We start from the raw sequence: 20,849 nt of genomic DNA, 5'->3' as shown, positions 1-20,849 counted from the left end.
ATCTGCTGTGCCTGCCTCCCACCTCCACCCCAATTATAGGACAATCATGTTGAAAGTTATTTTGAATCACCACAGCCTCTTCGCATGATATGAGTGTCAATTTATAAGTGGAAGGAAGTGGTGACACAAGTGAAAATCAAAGCAAGGCTTTGGGAATAAGTAATCTCAGAACATCTCATTGGTTCCATTTACTTAGCTTCTCAGTGGTCTTTTCACTCATGACTGACAGTCATTGTATGCCACGTGGTATTTAAAGTTTTAATGGTTCACGATTACTGTGAAGTTGGGTAATTCATTTTCTCCTAATTTATTTGGATTTTAGGACTCTAAGAAATCACTTAAAAAGTTTAATTATATTTACTTCCATAAACTATTTATCTAAAAATGTTATTTTAATAGTAAACCTGTTCTCTGTATGTAAAATTTTTTCAATGCAGGAAACTCTAGGTATTCTGATTTTTTAAAAAAGGAACTTAAGAAAGTTTGAGACAATCTGATACTTGCAGAGAGCTACTGTGCAAGAATACTGGTAAAATCTTGTCATTCCAACTCTATTTCTTAGAACTGGAAATTTGTAATTTGTGTATATGTGGTTGTTTGTGTTAAGGGCCAACTCAAAATTATAGAAGAAAAAATCCATTAGAAGAAACGAAAGAAAATTAGGGCAACTGAGATACTGTCAGCGTTTTCTGATTCATAAGTAAGAATAATGAAATGCTTTGAAATGATGCCTTTTTTTCATGTTTAAAATGTTTTAATAATTACTTGAACTTTTGCACATTAAGTAATGCCAATGTGCTTAGAAATGCTTCACCAAGTGTCTTTCTGTTTAAAACCCTTGATTTGAATGAATAAGGATTTGAGTGGTCTGATTAACTCCTAGTGCAAGAGATTAACCACAGGTTCATTTTTATTTGATGCTTATATTAAAAGATCTTGAGTATACTGTACATTCCTAGTGCACAGTTGAATCTTTGATCAGAAATTTGCAGTGCTGGTATGGGGAGGTGGGAGGTGTGTGGTGGAGAAGGCTATGGCTACTAACACTTGCTGTCCTTGCAGGTCACGTATATTTACTGTCCGTGGGGGCAGTGGGAGTGAGAGACTGGCCGCACAGAAAGCATATATCGTGTGGGAGCCCGGGATGCTCTAGAGGGTCGTCTGTAGAGAAAGAAAAGATCAGAAAAGAAAAGCATCATGATAAAGACATGCCCAAGATTAGCTCTTTTTCTTGGGATTTGTCTTTTTTGTTTTCAAAGAGACATAAAAAAAAAGTAGTTGATGGAGCATATTAAAATCTTGGACCATAGGAAGCTGTTAGAGAGTGATTCTTAGCTTTTCGAAATGAATTATATGTATCAGGACTCCCTAAAAATGATTTAATATGAGAAGTTTGCTTATCTGTAATTTAAAAACCATCTTAAGAACAGAAATTCACATAAGTATTTGGATTTTATGGGGTTTTTAGTTCATTAAAAACAACATGAAATTGGGTTGGTTAGGTTTTTGGAAATGTTACGTACTCCCTAGGGTTTTTGAAAAGGGACATATTCAGACGATCATCTGAAGTATCTTTTTTGATACTTATCAGGACTGTGCTGGCTTTCAGAAGTTGCTCTCTAATCTTTTGCTGGTTTTAAATGTTTTAAAAGTTTCTTTAAAGAAAAAAAAAAAAGACACACGGCACATACCAAACCGGTTTTGCCCCTAAAAGAAATAATGTCCTTCTTGAACTTTATGCTCCAGCCTGTTTGTTATATTTACCTTGTGAGTAAATTAAAGCTTGTTTGAATGGTGTCTTCTTTTCCCTCTGGTGTTAAGCCTTTGTATTTTACCTTATCTTTAGCTTTACAAAGTTAAACTAGGACTTTGAGAAAATGGTAGGATCTTTCTTTGAGGCCCCCTGCCCCCAGTACCTTGAGCATTTCCTTCTGAAGTACATGTCCTATGCCTCTGGCATCTCTCCTTAGAAACTCTTCTGAAAGCTCAGTTTGTCCACTGGTGGTTTATTTTATAGTCATGTTTATCTGACACCATTGCATTTTTGTTTTTATTATAAGCAAAGCATGCCACTGTCACGGTGCTTTGACACTGTGTCACATCTTAACTTGGTTATTTTGAGGGGCACACACCATACCGCTTTATGACAGGCCCACACTGAGAGTGTGGAGCCAGAGGGTCGTATGTTCACGCTGGAGAAAGGAAGCAGCTCTGACTGATGTGCGGAGTTTAACTTTAGTGGCAGAACAGATTCGCTGAGACTTCAGAGGCCACCTGCTAAAGGATTTGTGCAGCTGCCTGCTTGTGTGCTGAGTGCCCCTAGTAACCAGGGTATGAGAGGACATTGGGCCTGTTAACTTAAAACTTTTTTCTCTTTTAGGTCCACAACTCCCAGGCCTGTTGCAGATCTCCACCTCCTGCTTTGTGCGACCCCCCAGCATGCTCTCTGCCGGTGGCAGCACAGCCGCCACAGCATCTTTCTGAAGCCGGGAGAGGGCCTGTAGGGGTAAGGAGAATCCCGTTTTTAAAAGCTATCAATATTTTATATCCCACAGGGTATAAAATAGGAATATCACCTCCCTCCCCAGAGCCCCTTTAAAAATGTGCTGTATCGTATGTGTTCTTAAAGGAGTAACAAGTACACGCACAGAGGAAGCAAAATACGGGACTTGCCTTACCCCTCTAGGACGGTTCCAGAAGTTAGGGGGCTTGGTGGTGGAGGGGATGTTGGCACCAGCAGAGAGCATGCTGGGCCGCTGCAAGGAGCAGGAGCTGGCAATCAGCAGCGAGTATGGATGTTGGCGACTGAAATGGGGGAAAAAGGGGGTAAGTCTGAGTCCGCGTGTGGAATACGCCTTTCCCCAGGATCACCGGGACTTGTGGCCCGTGAGTCTAAACTGTTTGGGGTGCTGCCCTCTCGGGTGACCTTCGGTAGAGTATCGCTCAGAGGTAGCTGGGCTTTTCTGCAGGGCCGGATACAGAATAAACGTTTTGAAATGCTTGGGTTGGGGGGTAGATGGAGTGCTCTCGGCTGTACCCCGGCAAATCCTCTGTTACCTGGTGATGATGTGGGGCGTTACGTGAGGTGAAGCAGGATGCAGTGTCTTTAGCGCTTTGTCCCCTGGAGCACAGGGCCTGGTGTTAGTGATCCACGAGGGTTACTTTTGTGCCGTGTGCCTCACCTTTTCTGGAAGCTCGGTGTACACACCTGTCTTCATTTTCCGTCCTTCATGAGGATTTAATGCCAAAGTTTTCTGAAAGACAGGTGTTTATTGTTCCGATTGACCGCTGTTAGTCACTAAAGAAGGTTAAGACCTGTCTTTCCCTTGTTTTACCTAATCTGACCCTGGGGCTCAAACTCATGCTTGATTAGGAAATAACACAAGAGAATAGCTGTCGCACATGCATGCACAGATCAAGATACTGGCAGTATATGTAACGACTTGTTCACTTGCCGTGTAGAATATTAGTATCTTGAGACTAGGAAAAGAGAGCGCTCCCGATGGCCTGGAGCAGCGCTTGGGAACGTTTCGGGAAGGTACCTCGGTATTGAGGAGCTGGGTGTGTTTCGGGTACACCAGTAACACGTGGGCAGGCGGAGTGGGGGAGCTGTCCAGGTGTACGTGTCAGCATGTCCCTGTGAGCAGCGTAGGCAGTGAGCCTGGTGAAGCTGGGAGTTGTGAGAAGACGCCGCAGGACGTCAAAGAAGAGCACAGGTTAGTGGGTCCTGGGAGGCAGAGGTGGGGATACAAAATGGGGCCGGATCATAGAGGGTCTGAAAGGTTAGACAAGGCGATATTTTATGTTCTAGGCCGAAGAGAGCCTTTGCAGGCTTTTTTATTCCAGGCAGGCCGATCTGCAGATGACTGCTTAAGAAGATTCATTGGGTAGAGTGTGGAGTGGGGAAAGACTGTAAAAGTTCCAATTAGGTGGCTAGGACTGTCACCCATGCATAAAATGAAGAGGACCAAGACAATGGAGATGGGACATTAATAATTGTAATAAAATCAAGAATAAGTGTCACAACATTTTCATGTTTAGATAGTTGCCACTGTAATTTATGAAGAATTAGACCAGAGAAAAAGGTTCACATGATGGAAGCCTTGGAAGTCTTGATATGATAGCCATTCACTATGGAAGATAAAACCCAACGTAGTGGATAAAAATCTAATTTTAATCCCTGGAGAGATACTGACATCTTAAGGGACAAATTAGCAGAGTCCCAACTGGACTGCATACTTCAAAAAAAGCTTCAGCCTTTACCAGTTACCATCGTGTGTGTGTGTGTGTGTGTGAGAGAGAGAGAGAGAGAGAGAAATGGTTTTTATCTTTCAGGCCAATATTATCTTTATTCTCTAATCAGTGTCAATGTCATTGTTAGACTGTTTCATTTACTGCAATACCCACTAACCAGGATTTGCTGAATGGATTTAAAGTTTTGCCCATAATTGATATGTAGTAAACTTTTTATATTAGCATTAGTGATGACTAGTATTTTTTTTTTTTTAGCAGTAAAAATATTGTGTCCACTAGGGATTTAAGTAAGTTCATGATGGGTTTAAATAAGTTTATGATAGGTTCTCCAACCTGCATACCATCATATGTAGGTTGGAGAAGATTCTGTAGTACGATGACAAATCTTCTTTCAGTCAGGATGATGCTGCATAAAGCTAACGTATTGATTGTTCTTTAACAACGCTTTGTGCTGCCAAAGTCATTTGAGCTGGATCTGAATTGGATCCAGTTGGCAAAGCTCCCCTCCATGTGTGGAGCGCTCATAAATCCTGCAGGCACACACATCTAGTACAGTGTAATGAGAGAGCTACTGGGAGAAAAAATTGATTACAGGGTTGCAGACAATATCATTAACGTTTCCTGCCGTGATACACCAGATGTCTTCCCTAATAGACTGTTTTTGTTAATTTAGTTTTTATAGGATAGCATTGATTGCATCATAATTCAATCAACTTTCTTTGCATATTCAGGTATATGTGATCTCTGTTTCTATACAAATGATGGCATCAACTCATAAGACTTAATTTTATTAATTTTTTATCTGTTCATTGTAAAAGTATTTGTGCTAGAAGGGCAACATTTTTACTTGTTCCCGAGAATCTGTTAGCTTCGATGTCTTCTAGCAAAAATTACTGATTTACTGGTAGTTGGTGGGAGGGAGGTGAGAAGGCAAAGAAAACATTGCCCAGACCCTCCCCAGACTGGACAGAGATCATCCTGCACCCCCAGCTGTTCCCAGTATCAGGGGGTTTAATTGGCGTGACAGAGGCTCTGTCCAAAGCAGAGATGGTGCAGCCATTTAAAGGGGATTTAAAATGCACATTCATTTCCACTGTCATGAGTGTGGCTCTGCGGGCTGGAGTGCTTGTTGGGTGCACCCATCCTCTCCTCACTAAAAAATCAGTACTCCTCACTTGGGTATTTAGTTATTTGGCATTTTTATTTTTCAGTCGTATCTTTTTGTGTGTTTAAGACCTCTGTGGAGTGGCTAACATATATAAATAAGACAACATTGCAGTAGTGGGTCGAGCTATTTTATTTAAGTCATTAAAAAAGAATATTCATAGCAGCTTTATTCACAATAGAAAAATACTGGAAAGAGCCCAAATGTTCTTTGGTGAATGATTGAACGAAGTCATTATTTTTTTAACGACTGGTTTTGTTTTTGGGGCATTATCCTTTAGAGAACAATTTTTTCTCTTGATGAGTTGCTGTGTAACATAGGATGCGTTAATCAACCTTTCTAACCCTTAGTTTTCTCACCTCTAAAATGGGCACACTACTACTGTTTACCTCAAAAGGTTGTTACAAAGGTGAATGAAGTAATTCATTAGATTGCTTAGCATGATGCAGGCATATAATAAGCATTCCTTAAGCATTATCTCTTATCACAGTGGGTTTTGTTGTACAGACTCAGGTTTAAATAATTTATTAGTTTTCTGGACATTCTTAATCTGAAGCCCATAGGCCCCTAGGTGGTCTCCTTGAGTTTAAGAGCGTCTATGAACCTTCTGAAATCGCTTGCAAAGTCTTACACGTACGTGCATTTTCCTGGAGAGAATATATACTTTTCAATCATGGATGATAATCAGTAGATTCCTAAAATGCTGAAAAAACTTTAAAAATTAAGTTTAAAAACTGCTATTCTCTAAAGCCTCTTGAGGTGGGTCACTTAAAACCTCAAATCAGGAAAGTAACCATTAAAATTATATAAATATTTAAAAAATTTCTTTAATTGAGGCTATTTTCCAAGTAAAGGCTATAATTAAAACCCTGAAAAAACAAACACACACCCCTCAAATCAGCTAGCTGTTAAGGAAGTAAACTAACGTGGAACATTTACTTTGTGCCTAGGCACACTGCTACTGTTTTCACGTAGCTTAACCCGTTTGATCTCCACAACAATCTGTGATATTTATTTCAGTTTGTACATGAGAAAACTTGAGTTTTGCGTTTGTATAAAATCTTGCCTTTGTACAAAAATCTGGCAGGACTGAGGTTTAACTCAGGAGCTCACCTTGCCATGTGTAATCTTGGTTGTGCCCCTGGCTGACTTTGTACTGCCTGGGTGACCCCTGCCTCGATGCCCCTTTGCCTTCACTTTACTAGTGAGTTCCTCAGCTGACGTGCTTGCTGCTCATTCATTTGGAAGAGTAGAAGGCTTCTGCCACTGAGAGTTTTACAGGCTGGCCTTTCCGCTGGATAGATGGACGGTGGTGTTAACAGCATGGTGTGGGAACCCTTTTAGTATTGGTGAGTTTTGTTTTCCTGTTAGCACTTGTGGTGGTCCTATCTTTACTGTCCTTTTTGTTTAAAAAAATGCCTGACCAGCAGACCCCAACGATGAGCTCCCTTTTCACTCAACAGCATCTGTGTACATTTGAAAACTGACCCTTGCAGTCTGTGTGTGTGTGTTAGTCTGCATTTGTTTCAGATAAAACTGTGCGTGTGAGAAATTGGGCTTTGCATCTCCCTTGGAATAAATCCAGTCCCCTGATCTAGACAGACCTACTTCACCAACACAGAGCAGGAAGCCAGGGTCCAGTGGCTCACCCCAAACCCCTGCTTCATGCGGCGCTGCTTAGGCCCAGGTCTCTTGGGTCTCTGGTTAGTGTTCTTGCCATTGCTCCTTGCTGCCTTCCTTGACCATTGGGTGTCCTTAGAGCCAGCCCATGCGATAACACCATTTACTTCTTTAGAAGCTAAGAATACTTTGCCTAATAATCTAGTTTAAACTTTTTGACTGAATCTCAAGCCACTGTTAAAACAGTATTATTTTTTGCTTATGTAAGGCATTTATCATTTTAAAGTATCATTTCTAACATTGGTACTTCTCACACTTGGGACTTTTGGTACCATTTAATAATTAAAAGTGAACATTTATTATAAAATGCTTCTTAAAAGTAAAGTTAATTATATTTCTTACCAGCTTGGTGCTTATAAAGAACTGTCATCTTGTTGCTTCTTTAGCTATGCAGGAGGTTTTGAGGAATCCTGCTTTTTTCAGAGTTTACTGTAGCTTCCCCAACTGCCACTAAGTGTGCCAAAAATAACCATTGTCTTTTATATTTGATTGTAGTGAAAGATGTTAAAACCACTGATTTTCAGAAAAATTGCCAATACAGGTGCTATATTAATTTAGGGATTAATCCATCTACCCTAAATGAAAGATAATTAATAGCTGTTGAATTTTAATGTAGCAAGTTTAAAAAATTCTTAAAACACCCAATTGGCCAGTATTAGTATTAGTGAGCATATAACCTACTTCCAGGTGAATTCCTTTCCTTTGGAGAAGTTGTTTTCACAGTCTGCTCTCCCTTAGAAGCTGGATGTCAGCTAATTTGTTCTTAAGGCTATCTTCCATTATATTCATCTGCTCCTTTTTTTTTTTTTTTTACAGAAGGGACATCAAGCCACATTTTTCAGAACATAGATTTGAATATGAATAACCTTATGATTTTAAAAAACTGCCTACTGTTTTAAGCAGTCTTTTTGTTACCATAGATCTGTATGAAACATAATGATTACATTTAGGTTTTATTGAGCTTTCCCTTCTTTCAGGGATAATGTATCACCCTTCATTACTTACAGGCACTGTTAGGCCCTTCAACTTTGCCTTTTTAGGGCTGTTTCGTACTGTTTGAAAAATACCTAAGCAAATATATGGAGTTCCCAGGCTTTACAAGTTCTCCAGGATCAGTTTTATTAATATAAATTGCCAAAGAAATTTCAGCACATGGAGGTGTAGAGCTTGCAGTTTTGTTTAGCTTAAACTTTGTGTGTTATACCTCCTTTTAGGACCTCATAGTATTTTTAGTGACAATATCTCTTATAACTATCAAGGCCTTCAGTTTTTCTAAGGGCCTGGGGTCAAGATTAAGTAACATACCTAAGGTTAATCGATCCTTTCCAGAGTCTAGAAATTGTTATGCCTAATGCCTAGAAGTTGGCATTTTCTGTTTTTATCTTTGATCTCCTGTTATACAGTTAGATCGAATGTCAGGTACTTGTCATTTTTTCCCTTTCTTTTCTTTGTAAATAGACTTTATTTTTTAGAGCAGTTTTAGGATCACAGCAAAAATTGAGTGGAAGGCACAGAGATTTCCCATATACCTCCTACCCCTATACATGAATAGCCTCTGCCATTAGCAAAACCAGAGTAATACATATATTACAGTTGATGAATCTACAGGTCATTATCACATCCTTATAATCCAAAGTGCATAGTTTACATTAGGGTTCACTTTCAGTGTGTTGTACATTCTTTGGGTTTGGACAAGTTTCTGATGCCATGTATCCACTATTAGAGCTCCATACCGAGTAGTTTCACTGCCCTAAAAATCCTCTGTGCTTTGCCTATTCATCCCTCCCTTCCTCCTGACCCCTGGCAACCACTGATCTCTTTACTCTCTCCATAGTTTTGCCTTTTGCAGAATGTCATATAGTTTGAATCATACAATATGTAACCTTTTCAGATTGGCTTCTTTCACTTAATAGTATGCACTTAAGATTTCTCCATGTCTTTTAATGGCGTAACAGTTGAATAATATTTCATGCTGAATAATATTCCATTGTTTGGATGTACCACAGTTTGTTTATCCTTTCACCCACTGAAAGCTACCTTTGTTCCTCCAGGTTTTAGCAATTATGAATAAAGCTGCTGTAACATCCATTATAGCAGGTTATTGCGTGGACATAAGTTTTTAACTCCTTCGGGAGCCTCATTGCAGGATTGTACGGTAAGAGTGTGTTTAAATTTCTAAGAAACAACCAAAGTGTTTCCCAAAGTTAGCCGTACCAGTCTGCTGCGTTCCCACCAGCAATGAATGAAAAGTTCCTGTTGCTCCACATCCTCACCAACATTTGGTGTTGTCAGTGTTCTGGATTTTGGCCATCCTGTTAGGCTCGTTAGTGGTATTTCACTGTTGTTTGAATTTGCATTTTCCTGATGACATACGATGTGGAGTATCTTTTGTTAGGGTCTCTGGCCCATTTTAAAATCAGGCTGTTCATTTTCTTAATGTTGAGCGTTAAGAGCTCTTTGTGTATTTTGCATGACAGTTCTTTATCAGATGTGTCTTTTGCAAATATTTGCTCCTAGTCTGTGGTTTGTCCTTTTCTTTTCTTAACAGTGTCTTTTACAGAGCAGAGGTTTTTCATTTTAACGAATCCAGCTTATCAGTTCGAATCCAGCTTATCAGTTCATTCCTTCCTGGATTGTGCCTTTAGTATTGAATCTGAAAAGTGATCTCCAAACCCAAGGCCATTCAGATTTCATTCTGTGTTATCTTCTTCCAGGGTTTTATAGTTTTGCATTTTACATTTAGGTCTGTGATCCATTTTAAGTTGATTTTTGTGTCTAGGTTCTTTTTTTTTTGTGGGGGGGGGAGGGCGTGTGGGTATCCAGTTGTTTCAGCACCATTTGTTGAAAAAATTATCTTTTCTCTATTGCATTGCATTTCCTTTGCTCCTTTGTCAGTTGACTCTATTTATGTGGGTCTGTTTCTGGGCTCGCTAATCTATTCCATTGCTCTGAACTGAATGTAAAATGCAGACATCTTGACTGTTTACTCCTAAATACTTAGGTGTGTATTTTGTAAGAACAAGGACATTCATTTATATAGCCATTATATAGTTATCAAAATCAGGAGGTTTAACAGCACTACAATACTAATCGAATCTATAGACATCCACATTTTGTCACATATCCCAATAATGCCCTCTGTAGCAATTTGTTTTTCTGGCCTAATATCCAAACCAGCATCACACATCTATTTACCATGTCCCTTTGGTCTCCTTTAATCTGGAACAGTTCCTTAGCCTTTCTTTGTCTTTCACGACATTGACATGTTTTGGAAGAGTGCAGTTCAGGTTTTTGTAGTTTGCTGCTTCCTAGTTATTAGCTGAAGGTTATGCATTTCAGGCAGGGCTGTTATATTAGTGGTATTGTGTCCTAAGTGCCTTACATTAGAGGACACGGGATACCAATTTGTCACATTGTTGGTGACAGCAACTTGGATCACTTGGATAAGTTACTAACTTTCCCTTTGTAATTAATAAGTAATTGGTAGGGGGAAACTTTGAGGACATGTAAATATCCTGTTTGTCATCAAATTTTCACCCATTAATATTAGCACCTATTTTATTTTTTGCCTGAATCACTGTGGTGATTGTGGAATGCACTTCTTTTTCTTTTTCCCCTCAAACTCTGTCTTTGAGAAATAGATCAGAATTCACCTACCATTAACTCGAAGGTGAGATTTTTGAGTCAAGTGGAAGAAAGAAAGGGAGAGAGGGAGGGAGGGAGGAAGAGAAGGAAGGGAAGGAAGGAGGGAGGGAGGGAGGGAAAGAAGGAAGGGAAGGAGGGAGGGAGGCAGGGAGGGAAAGAAGGAAGGGAAGGAGGGAGGGAGGCAGGGAGGGAGGGAGGGAGGCAGGGAGAGAGAGGCAGGTGAGGAGGAAGCCCTCAGAACATTTGAGCCCTCAGGGTGTTTTTCATTTTTAGCGACACAAGGACTTAATGAATTTTCATTATTTTTGTAGAAAGAGGAAAAACCTGTAATGGTGTTTTGTTTCATTTTTACGCTCCAGAGGAGAGGAAAGCTGCTTAGAAGTAATAGATCATGGACGTGGTTAAAAAAAATACACATTTTTACTGCTGAAATAATGGTGTTGGTTTGATTCATGTTGGCACCATTTATTAGTGATCAAGTTACTTCATCTCTCTGCACCTCAGTTTCCTCACTTTTAAAGGCAGAATATTACTTCAGTAGTTCTGGAGTGAAGCCCAGGAATCCACAGTTTTTCCAAGCACTCCCCGGGATATCTTATGGGCAGCCAGCTTTAGCACATGGAAGTCTGCCACCAGTGACTGTGTTATAGTTGCAGATCCGATCCTGTCCTTTGCAGGATGTAGAGTTCTTTTAGTGCAGTTCCAGGACCTCTTATGTTTCTTAAACCTCAGTATTTTATGCCCTTAAAAAATTTGTTTTTGTGGTTCTCCCATTTTACTTAATTTCCTACCTTCCCCAACACACAAATTAGGTATAATCTGCATGTTTAAATCCCTAATATAGCGTTCAGAGACAATTTATAAATAAATTCAAACCAAACTACAAAACCAATAAAACTCTAACTACCAATATTAATTTGATAGAGTGGGTGATGATGTTTTGATGAAATGAAATAGTCAACTTGTGATGTAAATTTGTTACTGATTGCTTATGGCCCAGATTATTGGGGGCCAGGGGCTGGTGTATAATGTGTTTAGATTACTGGGTTCCTTGTGGTGACTCAGTTCGTCTCTCGATTTCATTTTTGTTATTATCACTGAGAAACCTCTCTAAGTGTAGCTACCATGTTGTGACTTTGCCCTTACCTGGCACCACTGTGGCATACTGGGTTTATCTTGTTTATGTACTAGCTTGTGATAATTATAGTAGTACTACTTAGTTTTTGATTGTATGTAAACATTCAGAGTCAAAATCATGTAGCTTGAAACTCTTAATGAAATTATGAAATAGGTAATCCAGAAAATGAGTCTGTTAAAAAATTTAAGATATGCATTGAAATGAAAATAAAAGTTAGCCCTCTCCTGCTCCCACCTCCCCATCTCTTGCTCCTCTCTGAGAGAGACAGTTAGCCAGCATCCCTGACATCATGCATGGCTGCTTTGTACATACATTGCCCCTTGGTATCTGTGGGGGACTGGTTCCAGGACCTGCCTCAGACGCCAACATCCGTGGATGCTCATGTCCTGTGGCCAGCCCTCCGTATCCACGGATTCCACATCTTCAGCCACAGAGGGCTGACTGTGTATCTATTGAAAAAGCCCCACATATAAGTGGATCCACACAGTTCAATGCAGTTCACACCCGTGTTGTTCAGGAGTCAACTGCATAATCTGTCGTTTTGGCAATGTTAAATCGAGGGGCTGTTGGGACTTCCCTGGCGGTCCAGTTGGTAGAACTCAGTGCTTTCACTGCCGAGAGCACGGTTCATTCCCTGGTCGGGGAACTAAGATCCCCGCAAGCCAAGCAGTGCGGCACCCCCCCCAGCCCCCCCCAGCCCCCCCCCCCAAAAAAAAGAAAAAAAAAAGAAAATCAAGGGGCTGTGTTTCACTCATCTTTTTGTTTGCAGTGTTCAGAGCAGTTCTTGGCTCCAAGAAGTTGCTTCTTAACCATTGAATTAATAGTTTGCTTCATTTACAAAATAGGAAAAAAGCACATTATTACTGTTTTTTAATCAGATAAAGAGGGATGTTTTAAAAAGGAATACATTAAATGTGACTGAATGGACCATTAACACGAAGTGTAGCATTCAACACAGTCAAGAGAAACATTGGCCAGTGCTAGGCAGGGAAACAGAGGATGCATGCTTGTATTTTTTAGAAGGAAGTGACTGTTGGGTGTCTTTCCACTTTGCCTACTGCTTCTCCTGAAAATGAGAGAGTTGTGGAACCAGGAGAGTATTCCTGGTTATGGTTTTAGCGATTAGATATCAATATATGGCTCAAGTTTAACTTTTCTCCTCACCTGCTCTAATTCTCGTGGGCTTGTGGAATGCATACAGCATACACCTTGTACACACGTGCATATCAGTTTTTCAGCTAACATAGCATGAGGCTGTTTTATTATGTTTTTTTAAAAAATATTTTTATTTGTTTATTTTTTGGCTGTGTTGGGTCTTCGTTGCTGCACGTGGGCTTTTTCTAGTTGTGGCGAGCGGGGGCTACTCTTCGTTGTGGTGGCTTCTCTTGTTGTGGAGCACAGGCTCTAGGCGTGTTGGCTTCAGTAGTTGTGGCACACGGGCTCAGTAGTTGTGGCTCGTGGGCTCTAGAGCGCAGGCTCAGTAGTCGTGGCACATGGGCTTAGTTGCTCCGTGGCATGTGGGATCTTCCCGGACCAGGGCTCGAACCCGTGTCCCCTGCACTGGCAGGCGGATTCTTAACCACTGCGCCACCAGGGAAGTCCCTGTATTTTTGTTTTAATTTGATGGTTTTTGGCTCTTTGAGTCTTTGTTAGAGGGGAACTTGCTGTGATCTTACAACAGGAGAGTGGCTCATGGGCCACAGAGAGGGAGGTGTTGTCATTGGTGAGGCCGCTGCCCTTGGCTGCAGCCTCCTGACAGCGCGGACGCTCCTTGAGGCCTGGATGGAATGGAGCCCGCTGCTGCACTGCCCCGGGGCCTTGTAACAATTTATAGTCTGGGCGGAAAAGCAGAAGGACCTAGAAAGGCAGCTGGACCATCCCTTCGGTGTCCCATAATAGAAGATGTGTGTGGTGACCTTGGAGTGCTGAAGCCCTCAGGCTTACAGTACCTTGATCCACAGGATCACGGAGGGACGCTTTGGAATCACATCCGAAGACAAATGAGCAGCAGAAATGGCTGCCTCCAACTGCCAGCCTCACACACACAGAGGAAGGCGGGGCTCGTTGTCCAGGACAGCAAAAGTGAAGTTGAGTGACGTTAGTGGAGTAGTAGGATAGTGTAACTGGAGTGCAGAACATTCTGTCAGGGATGAGAGCAGTTTGATTTATACTTGAATCAGAAATCGCTGGCTTGTTTACAGTCTAAAAATTTTTTTTGGTTTTGAATATTTTTCCAATATACAAAGATGCAGGAATACCCTTAAATTTAGTATTACCACTAAATTTATTGTTTTGGTTAATTTTTCCTCAAAGTTTAGGGACTTTATATCCTTCCATGTTGGAATGGGGAAAGAGTGGTTGATACCTATACTGCTTCCGCCTGGTTTTTCCTTCTCTTAGTAGCGTCTTCTTGGTTGTATTAAAATGTTTGCACATGTCCGTAGATCGATCAGCACACTTACCATTATGATGGAATATCAATCTGATCTAAAGATATTTAGTAGATTTGTTAACAAACAAGATGGAAGTTCACAAAGATATCTGATGCATTGTTAAAATTATTTAGAAGAAGAACAGTTGGCAAATGATAATAGGCAGACAGATCGGCTTAATATGTAAAACTTGAAATGCTGCTATGGCTTCTGTGGGTTAAGGAGGGAAGACACACCTTTGAGACCAGGGGTTCTCTAGGAATGGATGAAGAATGACAGAGAATGCACAGTGACAGCTGAAGGATCGCATGGCAGGAAAGGGCTGTGATTAAATCCCCTGAGGCCGTCCCCGAGCTGTAAGCTGAAGATAACACTCTCTCCTTCTGCTGAACACAAGAATCAATACTCATTCCTTGATGGGCTAAATTATTAAAAAGGGCCCTTCTTACAATGTTTCATTATCTGGATTTGCCTCTGCTGGTGATCTGTTGGTAGCATATAGGGAGATTTGCTGGGCATTTTGTATTAAAATTATTCAGTCGGCGGTGCAGCCCTTTGGATAATTCCCTTCCATTTTACAGTGCTCTTGAATAGATTTGTGGCTTACTTTTGCCTAAGTGGTTTTGTATCTTTTGGAGTTATTAAACAAAGTGTTGGGCACATATACACATTTTTTTTTTTTTTTTTTTTTTTTTTTTTTTTTTTTACATATACACATTTTTTAAAAAACCTTGTTTTCTGTTTTTCTCTTTTGTAGCTGTGGGCGGGTGGCTAACAGATTATTTTAGTGATACCCTTAGCAAACGTCAAATGCATCTGGCTTATTACGTCAGCCTCACACATTGATTAATGTACACTGAGTTTTGTCTTCTTTCCTTATGAAGAAAATTATATAAGAGATCGACTTGCTTTTTAGGGGTAGCTTTTAATGAGAAGGGGGGATTAATTAGTTAGGTGGCTGACACCCACCAACCAGCTGAAAAAGAAAGCACCCCCATCTTGTGAACTTCAGGGAGCGAAAAAAGAAATTAGCACTCGTTCTCTTTTCAGTGCTGGTGGTGTCACTGGTCCCAGTATAATACAAAGGCTGGGGAATGAAGAGAAGGAAGAGCTTTTGTGAGTAGTCCTTTGCCGCTGTCCAGCAGGCTGGGCGGACTTCCGCAGGGGCATCGTTGTGTGCAAGCACAAGGGGACTTGTCCGTGGGACTCGTAGAATTGGATTCTTCTGGTTGAAGTTTGAAGGCTTCTGCCCTTCTACATTCTGTCTGAAGGGAGATAAGACTCTGCTTCAATATTCCAGAATTGGTGGTGTGATGTATTTGTATTATTTAGGTGGAGACAGAACCGTTTCTAAAGATTTTTTTATTCAGCTGCAGAAAGAGCCTGGTCAGCTGGACAAAGCCGTGTTGAGAGATGTTAGTCCCTGTTGCAGAACCGTGAGGTGAGGCTAAAGAACCGTGTACAGTCACATTTCTGCTTCCCTGGAAAACCGATCTGATTTAAAAAAATCCCTTTATCTTGTGTGGAGGGGAGAGGGTTGGGAGGGAAGGGAAGCTAATGAAGAAAGGCTGGAAAGAGAGAGAGGTCTTTGAAAGCATGGCTGACCTCAGTGACAGGGCGTGGGAAGTGGCTTCTGTGCGTGGCACCCCGCCCCGGTGGGCGCACAGCTGCCCTAGAGAGGCTCTGCCTCGGGAAAGCTCCCCAGGGCCCAGCAGACTCGGGCCGGCTGCTGGGTGCAAGACTCCCTGGGGAGAGAGATGCTGCTTCTGAGCAATTGCAGCCCACCCCCTGCCAGCTCCACAGCGCATGTGCTGCAGGGCAGGAGTGCCCTCCAGGTGCCACCTGCCACTCGCTGTAGGCAGCCACTCTCCGACAGATAGTTAATTATTTTCTCTTCTGTTCCATCTTTCCTCCCGGCCTCATCTTTTGTTGTGCTGCTTTTTTGAATTGTTTGTTTCATGTTTCCCGACCAGATTCACAGCTCCTGCTTCTGTCCAGTTCATTCTGGTTGAATGAGTAAGTACAGGACATGGGTGGTAGCCTGTCCAAGAGCGAAAGAGAGGTGGCGTGGCTGATTCACCATACACTGTATGACCCCAGTGAGGAAGCCTTCAGAATACACACTTGTGTCCTGTCACGGTGATCTCGAGAACACAGTCTTAGGTTTTCAGCTTGTTTTTATTAAGCTATCTTGAGTGCAGTTGGAATTGTTCTGAGCATATCGCTTTCTCTGGAAGAAAGAGACACATTGCCCTTTTATATTTTGGGGAGAAAGGCAGAAGGGCTGAGACCTAGACAGCCTCTGGTCTTATTTCTTGCTTGTATGAAATGATGCCGTTGTGCTGTTTCTTGAGGAAATGTAATTATCCTAACGGTGATTGCTGAGTATCAGGCAGTGAGTTGAGCCAGAGGAATGGGTTCTTTCAGAAGATGGACTAGAAAACTATCAACAGGATTGATCATTAAAAACAAAACAAAACGAAACAGGATTGATCGTTTAAAAAAAGACAAATCCACTGAACTGTTTATTTACAGAATTCCAGTGAAACTCCCTTGCTTTACAGACCTGCTTATTGTCCTCATCAGGTCTCCTGACTGGGTACTTTGATATATAGCTCTGCTCTGAATCTGACTGTGAAACTCTGTGCTGCAGGCCTTACTCCTTTCCTCTGACAGTAACCTTGTAACAGTGACATTGCAGGGAAAAATGCCTTTGTATCTACATCTTTTAGTCATGGAATTTTAACACACTGGTTGTTATTCTACCCAGTTTTCTAGTTCTATGTATTTTTTTCTGCTCATTGGCTTATTGTTTGGGTTATCATTTTAGAGAGCTGGTTTAACAAGAAGCAACATGAATTTCTTTGAAAATTCAAATGCCTGTTTAAAAAATTAGTATCAGTACAAATTAAATGATTAGCGCTTGCTATTTTAACTTGCCATGGAAGCAGTGAGGGGTGAAACTTGGTTAACTTTCTCTTTCCGCTGGTGCACGCCCTGGGCATCTGTCGAGTTTAATAATGCTTTTGACTTCTGGGGGTAACTGAACTTGAAATTTCTCCAGGTCTTTGGTGGGGGAGGTACTTCAGCACTGTCACATACTCTGTGTCATCAGTGTTTCCAAAGATACATCACACCAAATTATAGATCTCTGAAGGTTAATTCAGTAGAGAAATTTGTTTTCTTATTCATATTGGGTTTTCTCTATAAGGGAGATAAAATACAGTGCAGTTCACTAGATTTCCAAGTTACAGGTTATTTTGTGTCTGGGATACTGGTTGGAGACATTTTGTGCTTGGGTCAGCTTTTTTGTAGGCAAATTTTACATCTCATGAACTAAAACTACGTATATATACACAAAGGTGTTTATGAAAAAGAGGCTCATTCCTATCAGTTCCCAGAGAAGTGCATCTTATTTTGTGTTATCGCTCAGGTAGCTGATAGGATGCAAGCTTTTTCTGTAAAACTCCAGATAGGAAATGTTTTCAGTTTTGTCTTCTCTGTGGCTGCTATTCATGTTGGTCACAGACAGTATGTGACAGCGTTGCTGTGTTCTGGTAAAACTTTGTTTACAGAAATAGGTGAGCTGGGAAGTAGGTAGCCTGTGGGCCGGTAGTTTGCTGACCCCTGAGCTAGTATAAACTCTTGACGATTATTCCCCTGAAGGAGTCACTCCAAAGCTTTCTCTCCTTCTTCACTGTGGCTTCATGATTCTGTAAGGGGTGTGTGGTTTGCAGAGTTAGTGGGCAGTTCCTTTTTTCTTTCCTGTGTTATTTTGAGGGGGTGAATATTTTATTAATCTCTCTCCATAACTCCCTCCCCCGCCCCCATCCTGACCTTAATAGTTTTTGTATAGTGCACTGATAGATACGTATTCCTTGAAAGAACTCATTCTCACTAATGATCCTGGAGGATTTTTATAATATGTTTACATACCAAGAGCAATTAAATGTGTTTCTCAGCTTGTTTTTTTCTTTGGTAATTAGCTTGTATCTGTAGAGAAATTTTGAAAGGGTAAACGTGCATAATAAAATACATTGAAATTCATGTCCTTATTTTTCTTGTGGGTCTTCTTTTGTTTGTTTTTTAAATTAAAAAATATTGCAACAAAATATTTAAGACAGCAGAAGAACCTTTTTATCTCTGTTTACTGAAAAGTATGGCTTCTGTTTGATTTAGTATTTAACAGATAAATATTGATATGGGCAAATACTTTAGTGTTTGTTGCTGATGAAATAAAACATTTGATAGCCACGTAGACAAAGAAAACTTACCCAGATAAAAATTAGTCCACAGTCACAGATGGCATGTCTGATCCTAACCATCAGCTTTTATTAGTTTTTTATTTAGAATTTAAAAAATTTGATTAAATTAATTAATTTATTTTTGGCTGTGTTGGGTCTTCGTTGCGGTGCACGGGCTTCTCACTGTGGTGGCCTCTCCTGTTGCGGGGCACGGGCTCTAGGTGCGTGGGCCTCAGCAATTGTGGCTCACGGGCTCTAGAGTGCAGGCTCAGTAGTTGTGGCTCACGGGCCCAGCTGCTCCGCGGCACATGGGATCCTCCCGGACCAGGGCCCAAACCCGTGTCCCCTGCGTTGGCAGGTGGATTCTTAACCACTGTGTCACCAGGGAAGCCCTTCAGCTTTTAAATATGCTTTTGTTCACAAGACATCCTGGGAAGTGAGGGGGATGGCTCTGTGTCAGCCTTTCTTCACCATGGAAGGAAGAGTACGGAACTCATTTGATTGACAGTGGATCTCAGAAGTCTGGTTTATATTAAAGTTCAGTATTGTTATTACTGTCCTTCTATAATTATGCAAACTGTTTTTAAGAAACATTATTACTTATTGAGAGATTCTGTTCATATCCAGATAGAATATTAGGGTTTCAAATTTTATTTGAGACCAGGGTTTGAAGGTTTATGTCATAACCTAAACTAATGTGCTATGTATTATTTGCTCTTAGTTCAGTTGCTACATTTCTGGCTAAATTATTATAAAATTGTGATTTCTGCCCCTCCAGCTCCTTTTCACACATGCTTTGTTACAAATGAAGTAGTACACCACAGCCGTTAAATCTGGTTTTTGTCTTCACTAGTTGACCATGCTGTTTTTGTTGTATCTTACTACCCAGTGGCATACACACTTTACGTAATTTGTTGCGAGTACACACCCCTGCTCATTTATTTTATTTTGCTTGTGATCATGATTAAGTAATTTCACTTCACTGAGAGGTAGATTGCTCTTATGGAAAGAGCAGGCAGCTGGCTTCTGTTTTCAGTTCTGCTATCTGTGCTTCCTAGGTGTTACTTCAGACAAGCTATTTCATGTTTTAGAATGTTAGTTTCCATCTGTCAAATCGAGATAATACTTTGTCTTGCTTACTTCATAGTGGGGTTATTCTCATGTGAGAATAAAAAGAGGTAATATAGCACTTTGGAAATTTCGCAGTGGTCTACAAATGTAGGAGTGTCTGTTATGTCGATTGGCTGTATATAATAAAAACCCAAATCACAGTAGTAAAAAGTCTGTATTCTCATATAAAACAAGGTGTTTTCCAAGGTGTGCCATCCAGAGTTGAGAGAGTGCCCATGATCGTCAGGTATCTAGTAGTTTCCTACAGTCTGCACCATTGTCGTTAGTGCATGGTTTCCGTTCTCAGGGTTTCCTCATGGTCACAGATGGCCAGTGCAGCCACAGTAGTCAGGTTCACGTTCTAGGCCAGTGTCACCAGAATCGTAGTCCGTGGACTGAACTGTCTGTTACTAGGCCACCGCGTACTGAGTACAGAAAGTAGCCGTTTAGAAACTTTTATAACCATTTGACATGGCCACACCATTTTATTAGTGTTTTTTATAAAAGTATTACTCTGCAATGGATTGGGAGAAACTGGTTCTCCACTCTAGCCAGGCAGCTGAAAGAGGAGGGCCCATTCCAGAGCTTTGCTAGGACCCCTACCCAACAACTTCAGTTTAGGTAGATCTTCAGGGGAGCTGGGAGTTGGTTTTGGCTGTGTTCCAGTAATATAGGGGTTCTATTATTAAGGAAAATGGGGAGAGTGGAGGTTGAGTTAGGCAACCAGCAATCTCTGCCACAGTTGGACATGTCTGAAACTGTAGTACAGTTCAGCACAGAATCAGATCCACAAATGCACCCATTTCCTGAGTAGTAGTGACCCAAGGCACTGCAGCCATTTCTGGCATTAGGAGACTTACTGCATATCTCAGATGGAAAAGCATATTGAGAATGCTAAAAGCAGAGTATAATGATGTAAGAGATTATATGGTTGTCATTTGTAGAAAAGAACATTTTCAACAGATTTTAAATTTCCTTATATTTTCATAACTTAGAACTAAATTTGTGAATTCAGTTATGTTTAGTTACAGTTCCTCGTCTTAAACCAACATGAATTATCTTCTTGCAAATATCGTTGTTTGATTCTCCTAGGGTAAGATGTAGGACTCTTTACAAAGATGACTTTTAAAAGGTACCTTTTTATTGGTTTGGAATTGGCATGATCCTCTTTTGTATGTTAT

The 20,849-nt window shown here is 40.8% G+C and overlaps 1 protein-coding gene across 5 annotated transcripts in view; it reads left to right on the top strand.

The window, feature by feature from the left end:
* Positions 1-20,849, top strand: part of RERE (arginine-glutamic acid dipeptide repeats) — a 423,843-nt gene that overhangs the window by 198,608 nt on the left and 204,386 nt on the right. For 4 of the 5 annotated variants that reach the window (XM_059911901.1, XM_059911983.1, XM_059912072.1 and 1 more), the window contains one exon: positions 2,381-2,506. The exons of the other annotated variant lie outside the window; for it this stretch is intronic. In XM_059911901.1, the coding sequence (XP_059767884.1) occupies positions 2,381-2,506 (126 nt within the window). The remainder of the gene's footprint in view (positions 1-2,380; positions 2,507-20,849) is intronic. 5 annotated transcript variants of the gene reach the window in all.

Source organism: Balaenoptera ricei, chromosome 1 (assembly GCF_028023285.1).
Source record: "Balaenoptera ricei isolate mBalRic1 chromosome 1, mBalRic1.hap2, whole genome shotgun sequence".
Classification (NCBI taxonomy): Eukaryota; Metazoa; Chordata; class Mammalia; order Artiodactyla; family Balaenopteridae; genus Balaenoptera; species Balaenoptera ricei.
Note: the sequence above shows the minus strand (reverse complement) of the source record. Positions and strands in the feature narration are given on the sequence as shown.